The 18,843-nt window shown below is 50.3% G+C and overlaps 2 protein-coding genes across 2 annotated transcripts in view; both read right to left on the bottom strand.

Annotated features, from left to right (window-relative positions):
• The window catches only part of LOC135405349 (zinc finger protein 70-like), a 431,851-nt gene that overhangs the window by 267,611 nt on the left and 145,397 nt on the right, over positions 1–18,843 (bottom strand). The gene's annotated exons all lie outside the window — the stretch shown is intronic.
• Positions 8,718–17,213, bottom strand: LOC135406326 (olfactory receptor 14J1-like). Its single transcript, XM_064640737.1, has 2 exons — positions 17,209–17,213; positions 8,718–9,351 (listed from the first exon to the last, which is right to left on the bottom strand). Exons 1-2 carry the CDS (start codon positions 17,211–17,213, stop codon positions 8,718–8,720), a joined length of 639 nt encoding a protein of 212 aa, XP_064496807.1.

The following is an 18,843-nucleotide window of genomic DNA, read 5'->3' as shown; positions in this document are numbered from 1 at the left end:
GAGCTCTAATTCGCCAATGGTGATATGGAGATGATGGAAGACTTCCTGAGGTGAAGGTTGATAGAGAACTTCTGTCTTCTTTAAGCTGACTTCCAGCCCAAAGAGCTCAGCAGCATCTGCAAAGCAGGATGTTAAACGCTGCAGAGCTGCTTCTGCGTGTGCAACAAGGGCGGCGTCATCAGCATAAAGGAGCTCCCGGACAAGATGGTTTAAGGTCTTGGTGTGGGCCTTCAGTCGCCTTAGGTTGAAAAGGCTTCCATCAGTACGATATCAAATGTAGATACCGTCCTGATCATCGAGGCCTGCCGTGGCCCTTTGGAGCATCCTGCTGAACAAGACTGTGAATAGGGTAGGAGCGAGAACGCAGCCTTGTTTCACACCATTCTTAATTAAAAAGGGCTCAGAAAGTGTGTTGCCATATCTGACTTGGCCATGCTGATCCTCATGGAGTGAGATGATCCGGCACTGCCGAGTGCATCTGGGACCCTTGCCGTGCAGGACCCTGCTAAAAGTCGCTGGGACCCAGGTGGTGGAAGACTGAGAGAGCCACAGGTGGCCAACGTAGTGTCCACGTAGCGAGAACAGTCTCGAGTTACCGGTAAACTGCTAATGGCAAAATCTCCATACCTTGTTAATGGCAAAACCGACCCTCTCCGATGTCCTCTGTTGGTTCATCGCTTACCGGGTTAACATGTTCTGTGCACGCCTCCTCAAGCTGGGACACTTGACAAGCTGGCCGTGGGCAAGATGGTGATGCCCAACCCACGGCGTGGCCGCCACATGGCTGCAACTCAGCAGTGTCTCGGGGACTCAAGGTCTGTCTCTCCCCAACAACCACACGGTCCGCGCCACGTGCTCGCTCCTGCCTGCGCAAAACCCAGCCCAAGTCCTTTGTTAGGTCCTGTCGGTTTGCACGTGGAACAGGAGGTTTAAAGTTTTTCTCCATGGACAAGTTTAAGTTTCTTTGTGCAATTTGTAAGGTGTCCACATCTTCTATCTTTGCTTTCTCTCAGGTTATCTCTCCAAATTTTTTCCAAGCAGTCACACAAAGGATTCTTAGCAGGAATCCTGATATAATTGTTTTTATCCATTTTAATGGCCCAAGCAGCTTGGTTTGCAAGGGTTTTTTTGAATATTGTCTCAAAGCTTTTGCATTTATGTCTATTCCCCTTAAACTTAAACTTCCCATGACGGCTTCTTACCTGGGCTCTCCTGTAGCTTTGCCTTTTCTTTCTTTCAAAGCTTACTCTGCCAGGTCTCTCGTGCACACAATACTCAGATTCTCAGAGCTCCCAGCGCTGTCCCCACCGCACGACATCCCAGTCCTTTTCGCACTGGTTTCCAACGTCCTTTCTTTAACGACGTCCTTCACCCGCTTTTAGCTCGGTATGCGACATCTGGCTTTTTTTTTTCTTCAGAAAGTGCTCCTCAGCTTTACAACAAGCTCATGCGAACACTGCCGTAATTCTCCTTGTTTCAAGGCAGTTTCTAATCATCCCTGATACAGGGAGTGCCCCATTTCTGGGTGCCAGATATGGCTTATTAATTTAATAAATAAATAAGGCCATACGGACCCGGCTGGTTGGGGGTTCAGCAACCAAATCCCTTTATTCAAATGAGACAACAGCTTATATATGCACCTCAAAGCAACAGGTGACTCCTCTGACCAATCACCAGGGGGTATCTCACTGCCCATGTGCATGGGAGAACTTTGGGACTTCATTTGCCAGGATGCCCCTCTGGCATCCTTCCTAAAACCCAACTACTCCCACATGTAAGATAGGACAGTGGACTCTATCAAAGTCATTCTATTAAAGCAATTGGATCAAAGCCAGCAAAAAGAAACAGTCATGAAGCAGAGATTGAGGTAACTCACCCCACAACGACAGGGAGTAGTTCTCTCTCTTTCACTTAACCCCTGGGCAGTGAGCATGAAGAGCTGTCCCTGCTTCATGGCAGAAGCTCCACACACTTCAGGGAAGTCTGGGGAAGAATCTGCCATGTGAAAGTTGGATGGGGCTTTTATAGTTATAAAGGGTTTGACTGCCAGACATATTTGCAGGCCAGGGAGCAGCTTCTCTGTCAAATCCTGCTTCAAAAAGCAGGATGTGTGTTTGAAGTTTCATGAAGCATTTTGGGTTTAGCATAATTCAACATAAAAACAGCACCTTGGCACCAGCAGTAAATCACCACAGAGAGCTTGAATTGTTTGTATTCTCTGAGCATTGTTTAGATATTATCAGAGCAGAGCATCCTACAGAAACAGCCCCTTGATTCCATGAGGTTGCAAAAACTCTCCATGTTCCTTTGGTTCCATGAGGCCTCTCAGTGTCACAACAGCTCCTTGGTTCGATGAGATTCTGGAGTGTCACAATGGTCTTGATGATTTCATGAGTTTCCATTATGTCCCAGGATTCCTTTGGTTCCTTCAGGCCCTGCAGTGTCACAATGGCTCCTTGATTCCACAGTGTTCCAAAACATCCCAGTGTTCCCTTGGCTCCAAGAGGCTCCCCAGTGTCCCACCGGCCCCTGGATTCCAGGAGGCCCTGCAGTGTCCCAATGGCCACTCGGTTCCAGGAGCTCCTGTTGCGGTTGAGCTCAATTTCCCCATCCCCTGCTGTGCTCAGATGCCGTGAGAACTGCAGAGAAGCGAGCTGAGAACACGGCGGGCCCTGGTCCTCTTTGGTGCCCGGGGCTGCCCCGAGAGGGAGTCCCCGGCCCTGCCCCCGGAGCCGCCGCGCCGTCCCCTGAGCGCCGCTGAGGCGGCAGCGCTGGAGCGGGGCCGTGTCTGCCCGGAGCCGCCGCTGCCACGAGGCTGCCGCCGCTGCCGCTTTTGGCCTGCGCTGCCCCGCAGCCGCCCGGGACCGGCTTCCCAACACTGCCGGCGCCTGCGAGCGGAGCCGGCGCTCCTGCAGCGCCTCGGAGTCGCTGCTCCGCCGCCACAGCGGCTGCCGCCGGCGTCTGTGCCCGGAGCCGCCGCTCCCACGGGGCTGCCGCACTCACCGCCGGGGTTGCCGCTCGCGCAGCCGCCGCTCTGCCCCGGCTGCACCGGGACCCGGCACCGCCTCGGGCCTGCGCTGCCGCCTCAGCGGCCACGGGGACACAGGGATGGGGGACCTGTGCTCTGCCACTGATGGGGCCGGGCTTTGTTCTGCTGGGGTCTGGGCTTTAGGAAAGTTGCTGTTCATTTTCATGCTCCACTGGAACACCTCCTGAATTCCAAAGGTTTCCTAATCCAGGGGGAGGGGTTTCTATGGCATCGGAGGTGCTGCCCCTCGGGACACATTGTAAATGAACCATCCAGCTGATTTGTCTTGGTTGGCCTGTGATCAGTCAATGCTTTGGGGAATGCTCTATTCTGTTTGAATGTTGCCCTTTAAACTTTTTCCAAGCTTCATTTTTTTCTAAAGTTTGCCATTAAAAGTGTGTTTTTTGACCACTTGAGAAAACGTGTGCAGTGTCTTCTCCCTTGTGATCTCTCTCAAGGTATTAAAAGAACTGAAGGCCCTTTTCAAATCTGTGGTTGGCAGAATATTTTTCAAAGTAAAACGCCTTTGCTGAGCTCGTAGCTCAAACCTGGAGTCTTACAGTCACCATCCCTGGAAGTGTTCAAAAAACATGGAGCTGTGGCATTTGGGGACACAGTTCAGTGGTGAAGATGCCAGTGTTGGGTTAATGGTTGCACTCCATGATCTCAGAGGTCTTTTCCAACCTTAACAATTCTATGATTCTGTGCTGACTCAACCACTTCCCTGGACATTCTGTTCCAAAGCTTGATAACCCTTAGCCATCCCTTTGATGCTGCAGCCAAGGAACAGATCAGTGATTTTCACAGTGTTCCTGGATCACAGGATGTCCAAAGCCAAGGACATTTCCATCAGCACCTTGTCCTTCCTGCAGATCAGTCACCTGAAGCCTCCAGGCCCTCCACGGTGGCAGAGACCCCCCAGGCAGCAAAGCCCTTTAGCTCCTCTAGGTCTGGAGGTTCTTTGCAGCAGCTTTGTAGCAGAGCTGCCAGATGGGCCATCAAAGGGGATGCTCAGCTGGGTCTGAAACCTGGGTGATCCTTGTCAGCCTTGGCTCCAGTAGAATGATGGAAGAGTTTTGGTAGGAAGGGACCTTTGAAGTTCTTCTATTCCAACTCCCCTATAATGAGCAAGGCCATATTCATTTCCATCAGGTTGCTCAGAGCCCCATCCAACCTGAGCTTGAATGTTTCCAGGGATGAGGCATCACCTCTCTGGGCAACCTGTGCCAGTGTTTCAATACTCTCAGTGTAAAAAGTTCTTGGTTATATCTACTTCAAAGCTGCTTTTTTAAGTTGAAAACTATTTGTCCTATCACACCATATCTAGGGCCTACAAAAAGTTTGTCCCCATCTTTCTTAGAAGCCTCTGTGGTGGTGCATCCTCCCCCCAATCTCCTCAGGCCTGGTCGATGATCTCAGGAGCTCCTGACAAGCCTTGACCAAAGCAGCTGAGCAATGAAGAGCCCCTGGACTGGACCAGGGCTGTGGGGAAGTGCCCCTGGACTGGACCAGGTGCTCCTGGATGATAAAGGTGGGAACAATCTGGAGTGCAACAGTTTGGGAACACAGGATAATCAGTCATCCCATGAAAGCCTTGGAACATTCCCTGCCTGAATCGCAGCCCAAATGGAACAGTTTGGATAAAATTCCCAAATAGTTTGGAAACTCCAGTCATTCCTGACACCAGGATGGAAATTCAGCAGATAACTAAAGCCAGTCTCCTTGGGAGCCCACACCCAGCGGGGCTGAGGGAGGCCCTGGCAGCTCCCCAGCACCTCCCTCTCAGTGGGACACCTCTGGCAGCCTCTCTCAGCTCGGGAACCCTCCAGTTTGCAACACTCCAAAGAGCGGCGCTGATGGCCAGGACAATTCTGATCCCCCTCCACAAACACTCCTCCAGCTGGGACCCTTGTCTGGTGGGAAACACAAAGGGATTGGTGGGAGTGTTTCCCTGACAACAAGAAGAATTTGGGAGAGGGACCTTTCCACACCCAGCTCTTGATGTGTGCACACATCTCTGCCTGGGTGTGGGTGTGAATTGACTGTGGTGGGTGAATGTTGTTGTGAATCTCTAATTCAGTCACTGTTAAAATTGTGGCAAATGCTATTGAACCACTTGATAATTGTTCAATTGGTCAATGATTAAATGCTACTAATCTCTTTTGCCCCCTTTTCTTTGGATCCAAATCCTTTACACCCTGACCCTCTTGCATCCCAAGGCATTGTGTAAATAATTTCCTTTCATCAAAAATATATATTTTTTGTGACTTCCACTTTAAAATCTTCCCCCTTAGCTAAACTACAAAAAACTCTAATTAGCTGTAGAGGACTTTAGGACTTGAAGACAATCAGAGAAAGGGAAATAATTTTTTTTTTTTAGTATTTTAAAATAATTTGTTTTTCCGTGTTTTAATGGGTCCCACAGTGTGTTTGGAGCTGCATCAGGTGTCAGTCCAAGATGGGCCATGTCAGAACTGGTGAAGTTGGGGGGTGAGGAGCAAGACTGATCATCCAGGGTCGGTCTGGATCTCCTGAGGAGACACTCAGCATCAAGATCACTTGGAGAACACCTCTATCACCTCTCCTCTGAACTAAAAAATATCCATAATTGAATATAAACAAAAAAGTACAAACTTGGAAGACTTGTTTTGAAATTGCCTTGAAGACAATTAAAGGAAGACAAAGAGATCCTGAGGAATTTCTGGATTTTAATGAGCCCCACGGTGTGTTTGCAGGCCAGCCCATGATCCTTGAGGTACTGAGAGAAAATGGAAGAAGCTGCTGAAGAAGTCAGAAGCCAAACTGCAAGTGCCTTGAAGCATTGCTGGGCCCCACTGAGGGCAGGCACTGCCAAAGCCTCCCCAGGGACTCCTTGGAGCAGCTCCTTGGAGGCCAGGAGTGCAGGCAGACAAAGGCTCTGGGCAGGCCCCTGCAATGCTGAGCAAAGCCTGCCTTGGTTTTGTGGAGCACAAAGGCCAAGGGCTGAGCCCCAGGCCCTGGCCCAGCAGATCCTGTCCCTCCCGGCTGGCTCAGGGCTGTTTGGGGGGCACTGGGATGGGAGGGGGAGGAACAACAAAGGCCCAAAACTGGGCAACCCCTGCCAGGCTGCTGAGGGAGGGGCGAGGCAGAACCCAAGTGCAGAACCTGCCAGGAAAGTGGCTTGTGGTGGCCTGAGTGGCAGAGGCAGCTGCCAGAGGCAAGGGGACAAAGGCCTGGGTGCCTTTGGGCCTTGCAGCCCTGCCAGAGCCCTTGGCCATCTCTCCTGCAGGCTGTCCTGCCCTGGCCCTGCTGCTGCTCTGGCCTTGCAGGCTGCACACACCCCTCCTGCTTTCCCACCCCCTCCCAGCAGCATTTCTAGACCCTCCCTGATGGCTCTGCACCAGCTCTGGCTGTTGCCATGTGCACTTGGCCTTCTTACCTTGGATCCTGAGCCCCTGTGCCACAGGACATCCCTGCCAGAGCCCAGGCCCTTCTCCTGGGGGTCACTGCAGAGCTGAGCAGATCCAGGTCACCTCCCATTCCTCTGCCAACCCCCTGGGCCTGCTCTGGGCCCTCCAGGTCCTTGCCCTGCTCCCAAGGTCTGTGGGGGTGCTTACTGGTCAGGGCTTGGGGTTTAGAGCTCAGGGTGGGGATTAGGCAGAATTTTGGGAGGTTTGTTGTTTGCTGGCAGTGTCTGGTTCATGATAAGGGGAAGAGCTTTTTAGGCTGAGTTAGGATTAAGGTTTGGCTTTTCATACTGGTAATACAGGTTTGGGATTGGGGTGGGCACTAGAGGTCAAATAAGAGTCTGGAGTTCTGGGTTTGGGCTTTTTCTGTCTTGGAATTAGAGCAGTGGATTCCTTTCAATGGGAGGGGCAGCACTTTTGGGGAGTGTTGGGGCTTGAGGTTACAAAGTGCATAAAGGTCCATCAGGAATGTTTGCACAGTCAGTGTTTCAGTACCCTCAGCATTCCCTGAATCTGGTTTTACCTCATCAAAATCTTTCCTCTCTGTTGGTCAAGCCCCTCTTTTCTTCCCCAAATATTCAATCCTTTTTGTCCCAGTTCCTCCTAATCTCCCCCGAACTTTCATCTGGGTGGGCTCAGCTCTGTGATGACACTGTGCAACCTCCTGGAATCAAAGGGGCCACTGTGGCACTGCAGGGGCTCATGGAAACCAAGGAACACAGGGACACTGTGAAATCTTGTGGAACCAGGGGACCATTTAACATTTGGGGCCTCATGGAACAAAAGGAACCCTGAAACCTTTTGGAACCTCATGGAACCAGGGGGCCATTGTGTCACTGTGGAGCCTCATGGAAACAAGGAAACCCTGGGACACAAGTGAACCTCATAAAATCAAGGGGCACTCTGGCATTACAGGGCCTTTTTGGAGCCAAATGGACCTTGGGACAGTGGGGAACCCTATGGAATCAAGGGGTCATTGTGACACTGGGGAAACTCGTGGAAAAATGGAACCCAGAGACACTGTGCAACTTCATGGGATCAAGGGGTCATTGTGACACTGAGGACACCTCATGGACTGCAGGGACCACCATGACACTACAGGGCATTCTGGAACCAAAGGAACCTGGGGACACTGTGCAGCCTCATGGAATCAAGGGGTCGTTTTGACACTGCAGAGCCTCATGGAAACAAAACAAAATCCAGGCTTGTCCAGGTCCTGAGGGTGATTCAGAAGGGAGGCAGCAGTGATTTCTCCCTACAGACCAACCACTCCAGTGGTATCTCCCTGCAGTCCATGGGTGTCCTGAGCATTTTCCCTGGTGCTCCCTGCCCTGAAGGTTTGTGGCCATCAGGCTGGAGCTGAGGGGGTTGGGCAGGTGCCTGAGGAGGGGGGAGAACAAGGGCTGTGTCCAACTGTGCCAGGAGGGCTGTGCTGGGCAAGGATGAGCAGGCTGCAGAAAACAGTGGCACTGGGGAGGAGAGAGGAGCAGGTGGAGAGACCTTGTGCCTGCCCACGCTGGGCAGGAGTTGCCCCAGGATGGCAGCTCTGAAGCACTCACAGGATGTCCCTGGGAACAGGAGGGGAAGACTGGATCTGAAAAGGGAATCTGGAAAGCAGAGAGCAGGAGTGTCATGGGGACACTGCAGGAGAGTTCCAGCCCTGGAGCAAGGTGACAGAAGATGTGACCCAGTCCATGCCCTGCTCTCAGAAGATCCCAGAGCATCCTAGAGATGCTGGAAGGGAGCCCAGCTCTGCTTCACAAGTTGCCAGGGCCTGTCCCTGCCTGTGCTCCAAGGGCTTCCACCCCCCAGGACTGTGCTCAGAGAGCACTCAGGCCTTACAGCGAGAAAGGGGCTCAGGAGGACAGTGTGGAAGTGGCAAGAGAGCAGCTCTGCAAAGACCAAGCACTGCTGCTCCCTGGCAGTGCTGCTGGGCTGGGATTATTGTCCCCTTCCCGTTTGCAAATACACCCTGTCCTGCAGTGTGCTGTCCTTTAGGAACATCTGAGAAAAAGGGTCTTGGACAAAAAAGGCACTGCAGGGTCCTTTATTTTGCTTAAAGACTCAGAGAGCACAATTCATTTATACATCTCTGACTCAAATTGAATGGGTAGACACTAAACTAGAACGCAGATGCATAATAATATATCATTGCAGAAAAAATTACTGCATGAACAACCCAATGACCTCCATGAAAAACCTGAGAAGAAAGGCTGGGCCATTAGGGAGTCCTATTCTGAATGCTACACACCAGAAAACAGGCACATTATTGCTCCTGAAAAGCATCCAGTCATCATTTTCCTCAGGGCATCCTTGAGCTCTTGGTTCCTCAAGCTGTAGATGAAGGGGTTCAGTGCTGGAGGCACCACTGAATAAAGAACTGACACCACCAGATCAAGGGATGGGAAGGAGATGGAGGGGGGCTTCAGGTTGGCAAACGTGCCAGTGCTGAGGAACAGGGAGACCATGGCCAGGTGAGGGAGGCACGTGGAAAAGGCTTTGTGCCTTCCCTGCTCAGAGGGGATTCTCAGCACAGCCCTGAAGATCTGCACATAGGAGAAAACAGTGAAAACAAAACAACCAAGTGATAAACTGGCAGTAACTCCAATGAGCCCAATTTCCCTGAGGTATCCTGAGTGTGAGCAGGAGAGTTTGAGGACATGGGGGAATTCACAGAAGAACTGGCCCAGGGCATTGCCCTGGCACAGGGGCAGGGAAAATGTATTGGCTGTGTGCAGCAGAGCATTGAGAAAGCCAGTGGCCCAGGCAGCTGCTGCCATGTGGGCACAAGCTCTGCTGCCCAGGAGGGTCCCGTAGTGCAGGGGTTTGCAGATGGCAACGTAGCGGTCGTAGCACATGATGGTGAGGAGGAAATACTCTGCTGAGAAGAAGAACAGAAAGAAAAAGAGCTGTGCAGCACATCCCGTGTAGGAGATGGTTGTGGTGCCCCAGAGGGAATTGTGCATGGCTTTGGGGACAGTGGTGCAGATGCAGCCCAGGTCTGTGAGGGAGAGGTTGAGCAGGAAGAAGCCCATGGGGGTGTGCAGGTGGTGGTCGCAGGCTACGGCACAATATCTTTAAACTTTCTGGCACAAGGGAGCTCTGAGCTCTGGATACGGAGGGAGCTCCAAGTGCCAACCACTGGAGTGGGAGCTACAAATCATCAGGTCTGGTGTTCTTTGGAGGGCCAGGCACTGGTGAGAGTGGTGTGCGTGTGCACATGGAAGGACTTGAAGGGCACAATGAACTGTCTCAAAACACTGTCAAAGCAGGAAAATCCCATAAGGCACCACAACACATAAGCACTGGTGGCAAACAGGAAGGTATTTAATTCCAAAGCCTAAAGGGAGGTGAAGCTCTGGAAGTAGCCCCCAGGACAGAATTGCACTGTGCAGACTGTGGGAAAGAGCAGACAGCCCCAACAGGAAGCCAGGGCTGGTAAGGCAGGTCTGGGGAACCCATCCAGACAAAGATTCCCACCTGCAGACTGGAAGCACAGCGGGCAAAACTCCCACCATGGCAAACTGTGGGAAAGGAAGCAAGTCCTTGTCCACGTGCCAGCCCAAGCTGTGAGAACAGCATCTACCCCCCAGAATAGCCAGGGCTTGGGCTGTATAAAAGAGAGAGCCCAGAAGCACAACTTGGGGACGCTCCACCGAGCAGAGCAGGGTGAAGAAGGACCGGTGGGAGCCTCAGGGATCTCCATGGTGTGATACATTTACTTCATCTCTGTCTCTCTCTCACTGTCTTCCCATCACCTTCTTCTCTCTCTATTTCTTTCTCTCTCTCTCCCTCCTATTTACTGTTAAATCAAACCTGGACTGCTGACTTTGGCACATGGTCTCCTTTGCAGCTGAATTTGGCCAGAGGTGTCTTTTAATAATGGGAACCTGAGAGTATCCATGAGGTTTTACAGTGTGGGAATGGCCACTGGATTCCATGAGGTTCCACAGAGTCACAGGGTCCATTTGGCTTCGTAAGGCTCTGTAGTGTGATAATGGACCTTTGATTCCATGAGTTTGCAAAATGTCTCAGGACTCCTTTGGTCCTAAGAGGCCCCACATATCACAGTGGCCCCTTGGTTCCATGAGATTCCACAGTGTCCCAGGGTTCCTTTGGTTCCGTGAGGCCCTGCAGTGTCACAGTGGCCCCTTGGTTCCATGAAGTTCCACAATGTCCCAGGAATCCTTTGTTTCCATGAGGCCCTGCAGTGTCACAGTGGCCTGGTAATTCCATGTGGTTCCACATTGTCCCAGGGTTCCTTTGGTTGAATGAGCTTCTGCAGTGTCACAGTGGCCCCTTGATTCCATCATTCCACAGTGTCCCAGGGCCCATTTAGCTCTATAAGGCTCTGCAGGATGACAATGGTCCTTTGATTCCACAAGGTCCTGAAATGTCTCAGGGTTCCTTTGGTTCCATGAGGCCCCACATGTCACAAAGGTCCCTTGACTCCATCAGGTTCCACAGAGTCACAATGGTCACTTAGGCTCAATAATGCCCTGCAGTGTAAGAATGTCTCCTTGATTCCATGGCATTCCACAGGGCCAATATGGGCCCCTGATTTCTTGAGGTCCACAGTGTCCTGGGGTCCCTTTGTCACCATGACACTCTGCAGTGTCACAGTGGCCCCTTGATTCCATGAGGTTCTGAAAAGTCTCAGGGTTCCTTTGGTTCCATGAGCCCTGCAGTGTCACAGTGGCTTTTGAGTCCCCAAGGTTCCTCAGTGTCACAATGGCCCCTTGATTCTATGAGGTCCCGAAATGTGTCAGGGCTCCCTTGGTTCCATGAGGCCCTTTATGGCACAATGAATCCTTGGTTCCATGAGGTTCCACAGTGTTCCAGGGTTTCTTTGATTTCATGAGGCCCTGGAGCATCACAATGGCCCCTTGATTCCATGAGTTTCCACAGTCTCCCAGGGTTCCTTTGGTTTCATGAGGCCTTGCAGTGTCACAATGGCCTCTTAATTCCATGAGTTTTCACATTGTCACAATGCTCCCTTGATTCCATGAGATTCCACAGTGTCCCAGGGTTCCTTTGGCTCCAGAAGTCCCTGCAGTGTCACAATGGCTCCTTTACTCCAGGAGGTTCCACAGTGTCCTTGCTGGAACACACAGGGCTGTAATGTTGTCACCCCTGCAGAGCTGCCTCCAGCTCTGGGGTCTATCACAGGAAGGACATGGACCTGCTGGAGCGAGTGCAGAGGGGAGCAGTAAGAGGATCAGAGGGATGGAGCAGCTCTGCTGTGAGGAAAGGCTGAGAGAATTGGGATTGTTGAGGCTGGAGAAGAGAAGGCTTTGGGCTGACCTAATTGTGGCCTTCCAGTGCCTGAAGGGAGCCAACAAGAAAGATGGAGAGAGACTTTGGACAAGGGCCTGGAGTGACAGAACAAGAGGAATGGCTTCACACTGAGAGAAGGCAGGGTTAGATGGGATATTAGGAAGAAATTCTTGACTGTGAGGGTAGTGAGATCCTGGCATAGGTTGCACAGAGAAGTTCTGGCTGCCCCATCCCTGGAAGTTGTTCAAGGTCAGGCTGGATGGGGCTCTGAGCAACCTGGTCTAGTGGAAGGTGTCCCTGTCCATGGCAAGGGGTTGGAACAAGATGGTCTTTAAGGTCCCTTCCCACCCAAACCATTCCATGATTCTGGGACTGGTGGGGGAGGTGGTGGTCAGAGCCATCTGGGGCACAGAGACCCCAAAATGATGGAGTTTTCCATTCTGGGTGGAGGAAGGAGGAGGCAGCAGAACTGACACCCTGGAGTGAGGGCAGGCAGACTTTGGCCTGTTTGGGAGAATGATTGCTGGAGTCCCTTGGGAGTCAGTCCTGAAGGGCAAAGGAGTCCAGGAAGGCTGGAGGTGCTTTAAGAAGGAAATCTCAAAGCTCCAGGAGCTGTGCCCATGTGCCCTAAGACAAGCCAGGGGGCAAAAAGCACGACTTGGTCAAACAGAGAACTTAGGCTGGAACTCAAGGAAAAAGGGGAGTTTATCACCTCTGGAAGGAGGGGCAGGAAACTTGGGAGACTACAAGGATGTGGTGAGGTTACGTAGGGAGAAAATTCAAAGGGAAAAGGACAAACCAGAACAGAATTTGGCCACCGCACTTAAAGACAGCAAAAGACGTGTCTCTGAATCCATCGGTAGCAAAAGGAGGGCTTGGGAGAGTCTCCATCCCTTGCTGGGTGGAGAGGGCAGCCCAGTGTCAGGGGAGGAGGAAAAGGCTGAGGGACTTAATGCCTCCTTTGCCTCAGTCTGTACTACTGAAGCCACTTGTCCTCAGGATCCCCAGCTCCCAGGGCTGGAAGCTGGTGATGGGGAGCTGAGTGAAGCCCCTGTAATCCAGCAGGAAATGCTCAGTGACCTGCCCTGCCAATGACACCCCCACAAGGCCCTGGGCCCAGAAGGGATGCACCCAAGTGGACCATCCCATGGCATGGGCAGGACATCCAGGGGATCAGGCCCAGCCAGCGTGGGGATGGGAAAGGCAGGTCCTGCCTGAGCAACCTGGTCTTCCTCTATGACAAAATGACCCCCTCATTAGATGAGGGAAAGGCTGTGGATGTGCCTTTCCTGACTTCAGGAAAGCCTTTGAGCCCCTCTCCTGTAGGGGTGTCCCAGGGATGCAGGGGATGCATTCTGGGGATTGGAGTCCCTGCACAGCCCACTGAGGCACAAGAGCAGTGTGTGCTGTGCTGTCACTGGGCAGGTGGGTCACCTGTCCCCTGAAGGGTATTTAAGGGGGCATTTTCCTTTCACTAAAGAGATTTGGCTGCTTGCCATCTGAGCTGCTGGGTCGTGTCTTATTATATTATATTAATAAGCCATAAACAACAATGTAATGATGAAAGAAAGTCTGTCTGAATGGCTGTCATAAACCTGTGCACAGCCTTGCTTACCTTTAAAGATCCTTTACTTTGTCATTTGATAACATTTTCACTACCAAATTTTGCTGTGCAAAATTAAAATGTGGCACTGCAATTAGAAATAACATTGTCTTACTGCTCAGTCTTAAATGAGCAGTGAAACTCAGATGCAGTTCTATTATTCTATAACAAAGTCTATTTGTTAACATTAGCTGCAACTTGACAATAAAATTGAAAAAGTATAAACAGTGCTGGAGATTGACCTTTTCCTTATTTCTCAGTAATCTGTCACACAAACTCTGTATTGGATTTACTCACTTTCCTGAAGTCTTTCTGCTGGTTTGGACCCAAACCTAATCCATCTGTTTGCAAGCAAACTGTTTCAAGTTTAACTGTATTTTTGAGCTCTAAGGTTTATGGGATTGGTTTTTTCTTTGTTTTTGTTTTTCTTTTCCTTTAAAATGGTATGGATGTCACCCTACACTATTCTCACTCAACAGCTACACCTACACATCTCTCAAGATCAAGATTTGTTGGGCTCTCACATTAGAATTCAAAACTGGCTTAAATTAATTGTTTCCATTGGCATTTATTCAACCAAAGCTAATTCTGGAGGATGGCCATGAAAAGGGAATGCAAAAGGGACACACCTACACCAGCTAGAAATGTAAAACCTTTCTTGACAAAAAAACCCAACAAACCAACAACCAACCGAAACAAAACCACAGAACAAAACACTCACAGTGTTCAGGGTGTATTTGCTCAATTCCCTTATTTCCAACTGTTATGAAGAGAACAGCCAGAGGGGTTTAGAGCCTCAGTCACTGTAAATCAGCACATTGGAACTGACTTTCTTACAACTAAAGAACTTGGTGGGTTCTGGTTCAATATATTGCCAGTGGCTTATATTACCGTTATTAAACAAATTCTCTAAGTCTATCCAGTAACTGCTCCTTGTCAGCACTTTCAGCTTCTATTCTAAAACAGGTTCCAAAATGCAGGTGAGTCTCTCTCTATTCTTGGACTTGATCAGCTGTCCCTGATAGAATACACCACCATTCACAGGAAAAAAATGAAGTACATGATACATCTCTCACCTTCACAATATGTTAACTATACAACTGTTTTCATTCTCTAGTTCTTAAAGTTAACCATGTGACAAATTAGAAACCAAAAAGAACAATTTTTGTAGTAAGAACTACTAATGCAAACATATTCTTCTGAACTTCCAGTCCTCAGTTGAAATAGTAAATAACATTTTGTTCAGCAGAGTGTTTATGGAATTGTTACATGCACAGAAAAAGCACTTTTTCACACTCACCCCCTGGAGGCATTTTTTAAACATTTCCCCTCCAATGAGTAGAAAAGTTTAAAAATTAGTGTTGACAGGTTGGCACATGGGACAGATTCAAACTTTAAGCATAAAAGTGGGCTGCTAGTAGCAATTTATATGCCAAATTCATGAGAACATTAAACTTTTTCTATCTACAGTACAGTTTTAACATGTTAATATTTTTATTTTCATCCACCTGAACCTGGAAGGAAAACATGTGTTTCCTCTGCTGATATTTTTATTCCATTATTAATCTTTCTTCCAATGGCTAACTACAGTATATTTTAAAAAGACAGTTTTGAGTAACAGAATATGAATTAAAAGGATAACACTCTATTCCAAGTTGCCTGGATAACAACTTTAATTTAGAGTAATCATACAATTAGTTGTAACATTAAATTCTAGTTATAGCAGTGAGCTGGAAAATGCAGACCCAGAGGTTCAGCCTGACAGACAGTGACACAGTGATAACCCTGTCACATCATTCCATGCCAGTCCTGCCCAGCCTGCCCCAGTGGGGACCCAGCTGGTGAGGAGAAGGGGACGAGGCCTCTCTTTTGCCATTTGTCATGGGTGTTTTTCTCTCCATCCTGCTCACAGGTCCTACTGTAGCCCACCAGCAGGTCTGCTGCAGATCTGAACAGCAGGTGCCTCAGGTACCGAGACAGTCCTAAAAGACACTGTTTCCTTCAGACAAGTGGTTTGTACCAGAGCACCTCCTTGTTCCTGCACTCGCCTTGTCATTGCTGCCAGGAACAGACACCAGCACTCCAACAAGCAAGGGCTCTGCACAACACAGGAACAACCGAAAGAGGCAGAAAACTAACTCCTAGATCTGGTTCACCGTGTCCTTCAGCACTTAAGCCATTGCAAACAACTGTGCCAAAAGCTGAATTGGAAGGGGAGGAGGCTCAGAGCCACCATCTCCTGTAAGCTGTTAAAAAAGACTAAACCCTTTGCAGACGTGAAGGGCTTCCCGAAGCTCCTTCATCTTTCCATATTTGTGCACAGTGATGGTTTTGTTCTTTTCCTGAGCCTTCCTGCTCAGCTCTCCACAGCTCCCCCAAAGTATCTGAGGGTCTTCTTTCCCTAAGGCTGCTATTGGAGAAAAACCTCAGAAAAACTCCTCCCACTTTACTCGTAGTTTATAGCAGGTCAAAGGATCTCAGTTTTTCAGGAAAAGATCCAAATGAAGAAATTAGGGCTAAAGAATATCCATATCCACACTTAAAGCTTGTGGTGGGCTGGGGGCGGGGAGCGGTCCCTGCTGTTCCTGGCGGTGCGGGGAGAGCGGCTCCGGCGGGCAGAGTTCTCCCCAGTCCATGTGCGCCCGGCGACAAACCCTCCGTGCGCCCCGCGGGGAACAGCAAAGCTCCCGTGGCCGACCCCGCGCACTCGGCACGGGCGGGGACCAAAAGCTCGCCCGGGCCCTGATCGAGGGCTCAAAGCCCCGCCCCGAGCTCATGAATATGCAGCAGGGCGGGACATTTGCATCCCCCGGGACGGCCCATTGGTGGGGCGGCGGCCAATCAGGAGCCAGGGGCAGAGGGTGGGGGTGGGGCAGCGGCCTTGGAACAAAGCCTTGGAAATCTTTGATCCATCCACGGGATGACTGGAACCATCACTTACATCAGGGTTATCTCTACCTGCTGTCTTTGTGTCATCTGACATCCAATGCGTGGGTTTTAAAACAATAAATGAAAGGGGTTGCACTTTTTAAAGGTGCAAGGAACACTCAATTCAACCCTCACAGTTGAATAAATAACACTACAATAAATACCGACATCAGAAAAGCATGTATTTTAAGTCCTGAAAACCAGAAAAGGGACTTTCCACATGGGTGTCCTGTCATCCAGAACTATTAGGGAAGAATTCAATAGAATAGAGAAGTATATAAGTGTTCTGTCCAATATCAAGGTGAGATTCTCTCTCTTCTAATATTTCACTGACCTAGGAAGCAAGAATTTGGCACAGAATTAATACTGGAGCTCAGGAGAACCTGACTGTGCTGGGGAATCAGAGCTTTCCCCCTGGGAAATGAACTGCTCTGAAAGAGTGGGAAGAAACCAGGAACAAAGGCTGAGTTCAAATGCTCCAGAGTAAACAAGTCCTTCCTCACCAAAAGGTCTGAGCTCCCCTTAACTCATCTCTAGACACCCCTGGAAATAAAACAGCCTGACCTTGAACCCAAGGGAAACAAAGACAAATTCCATGGCTTTAGCTGGAGCATGGTTGGAGGGGGAATGTGTCACTGTGACATCACATGTTCCTCGTGACATCACATCCTTCTTGTGACATCACACTTCTCCTATGACATCACATCTTCCCTATGATGTCACATCCATCATATGACATCACATCTCTCCTGTGATACCAAATCATTCCTGTGATGTCACATCCTCCCCTGTGACATCATATCGTCCTCGTGACATCACGTCCTCCCCTATGACATCACATCCTCCCTGTCACAGCACGGTTCCCCTATGACATCACACCCGTATCATGACATCAAGGTTCCTCGATGACATCACATCCATCATACGACATCGCACCTCTCCTGTGATATCATATAATCCCTGTGACATCACATCCTTCCTGTGACATCACATCTCTCTGTGATATCATATCATGCCTGTGACACCCTGTGCTCGCCTCCGACATCACATCCTCCCCTCTGACATCACATCCTCCCCATGACATCACAGCTCCCCTATGACATCACACCTCCCCTATGACATCACATCCTTCCTGTGACATCATGTCCTTCCTGTGACATCACACTTCCCTGTGACATCACATCTCCTCTATGACATCACAGCTCCCCTATGATGTCACAACCATCATATGACATCACAGCTCCCCTGTGATATCATATCCTCCCTGTGATGTCACGTCTCCCCTGTGACATCACATTCATCCTGTGACATCACAGCTCTCTTATGACATCACATCCATCATATGACATCACAGCTCCCCTGTGACATCACAGCCAGTGACATCCAGATCCATCCCAAGGTTGGGGGTGTGTGAGACAGGCAGAACCACAAATGCCTGCACAGCCCAGAGCAGTCAGTGTGGTGCTCTGCTTGCTGCTGCAGAGACCCCCAGGGAACAAACCCAGGCAGGAGTTTGGGGGGGTGTCCCTAAGGAGGACACTTGCCTTATTATTGCTTATTATTTGTAATATCTTATAGATCTATCACACAACACGTAAGGATGGATTCTGTAGAATATGTGCCCGAGATATTTGGGTTGGGTCTGGCTGAGCTGCAGTTCAGTTCCCCACAGCAGCCCTCCCAGGGCTGGGCTTGGCATTGGCAGCTGGAAGGGGGTTGAGAACACCCCAGTGTTTTGGCCACTGCTGAGCACAGCACCAACACTGGGACATTCCTTCCTTAGCTGAGGGCAAGAGCCTGGCAGGGGACCCAAGCAGGCCAGCTGAGCCCAACTGACCACAGGGACATTGCAGACCATGGGAGGTCAGCTCAGCTCTAAAAGCTGAGGCCTGGAGCAGGAGGGGGCATTCATTGTCTAATGGCTGCCTGCTGAGGAACCCTCACAGGTACCCAAGCCCTGCTCCTCGGGAGTGGCCGACCCTGGCTGCTCATGGGAAGCAGAGAACAAACCCTGCTGTCTTTTGCTTCTGCGCGTGCAAGCTTTGCTTTGCTTTTTGCTTTAAAAAAACTGCCTTATCCAAACCCACGAGTTTGTTTTTTCCCACCTTGCTCCCTCCCATGTCCCACTGGGAAGGGGAGTGATAGAGTGGCTGGGTGAGCACCTGGTGTCCAGCCAAAGTCAACCCACAACACACCTGAACACTTCCAGAGACTCCACCCCCTCCCTGGGCTACTTGTTCCAATGCCTCAACACTCTCTCAGTGGAAAAAGGTTTCTTTAATATCTAATATGAACCTTGCCCAATGCAATTTAAGGCCATTCCCTCACAACCTTTCACTATCGTCTTGGCAGAAGAGACCAACCCCCACCCCACTAAAAACCTCCTTTCAGGTCATTGTAGAGAGCAATGAGGTCCCCCCTGAGCCTCCCCTTCTCCAGACTCAACCAGCCCAGTTCCCTCAGCCGTCCCTCAGCAGACATGTTTTCCAGAGCCTTCCCCAGCTCCGTTCCCTTCTCTGGACACGCTCCAGCCCCTCAAGGGCCTTTTGGCACTGAGGGAC

Source organism: Pseudopipra pipra, chromosome W (genome assembly GCF_036250125.1).
Source record: "Pseudopipra pipra isolate bDixPip1 chromosome W, bDixPip1.hap1, whole genome shotgun sequence".
Classification (NCBI taxonomy): Eukaryota; Metazoa; Chordata; class Aves; order Passeriformes; family Pipridae; genus Pseudopipra; species Pseudopipra pipra.
The sequence above is the reverse complement of the archived record's forward strand: the minus strand, read 5'-3'. Positions and strand labels throughout refer to the sequence as shown.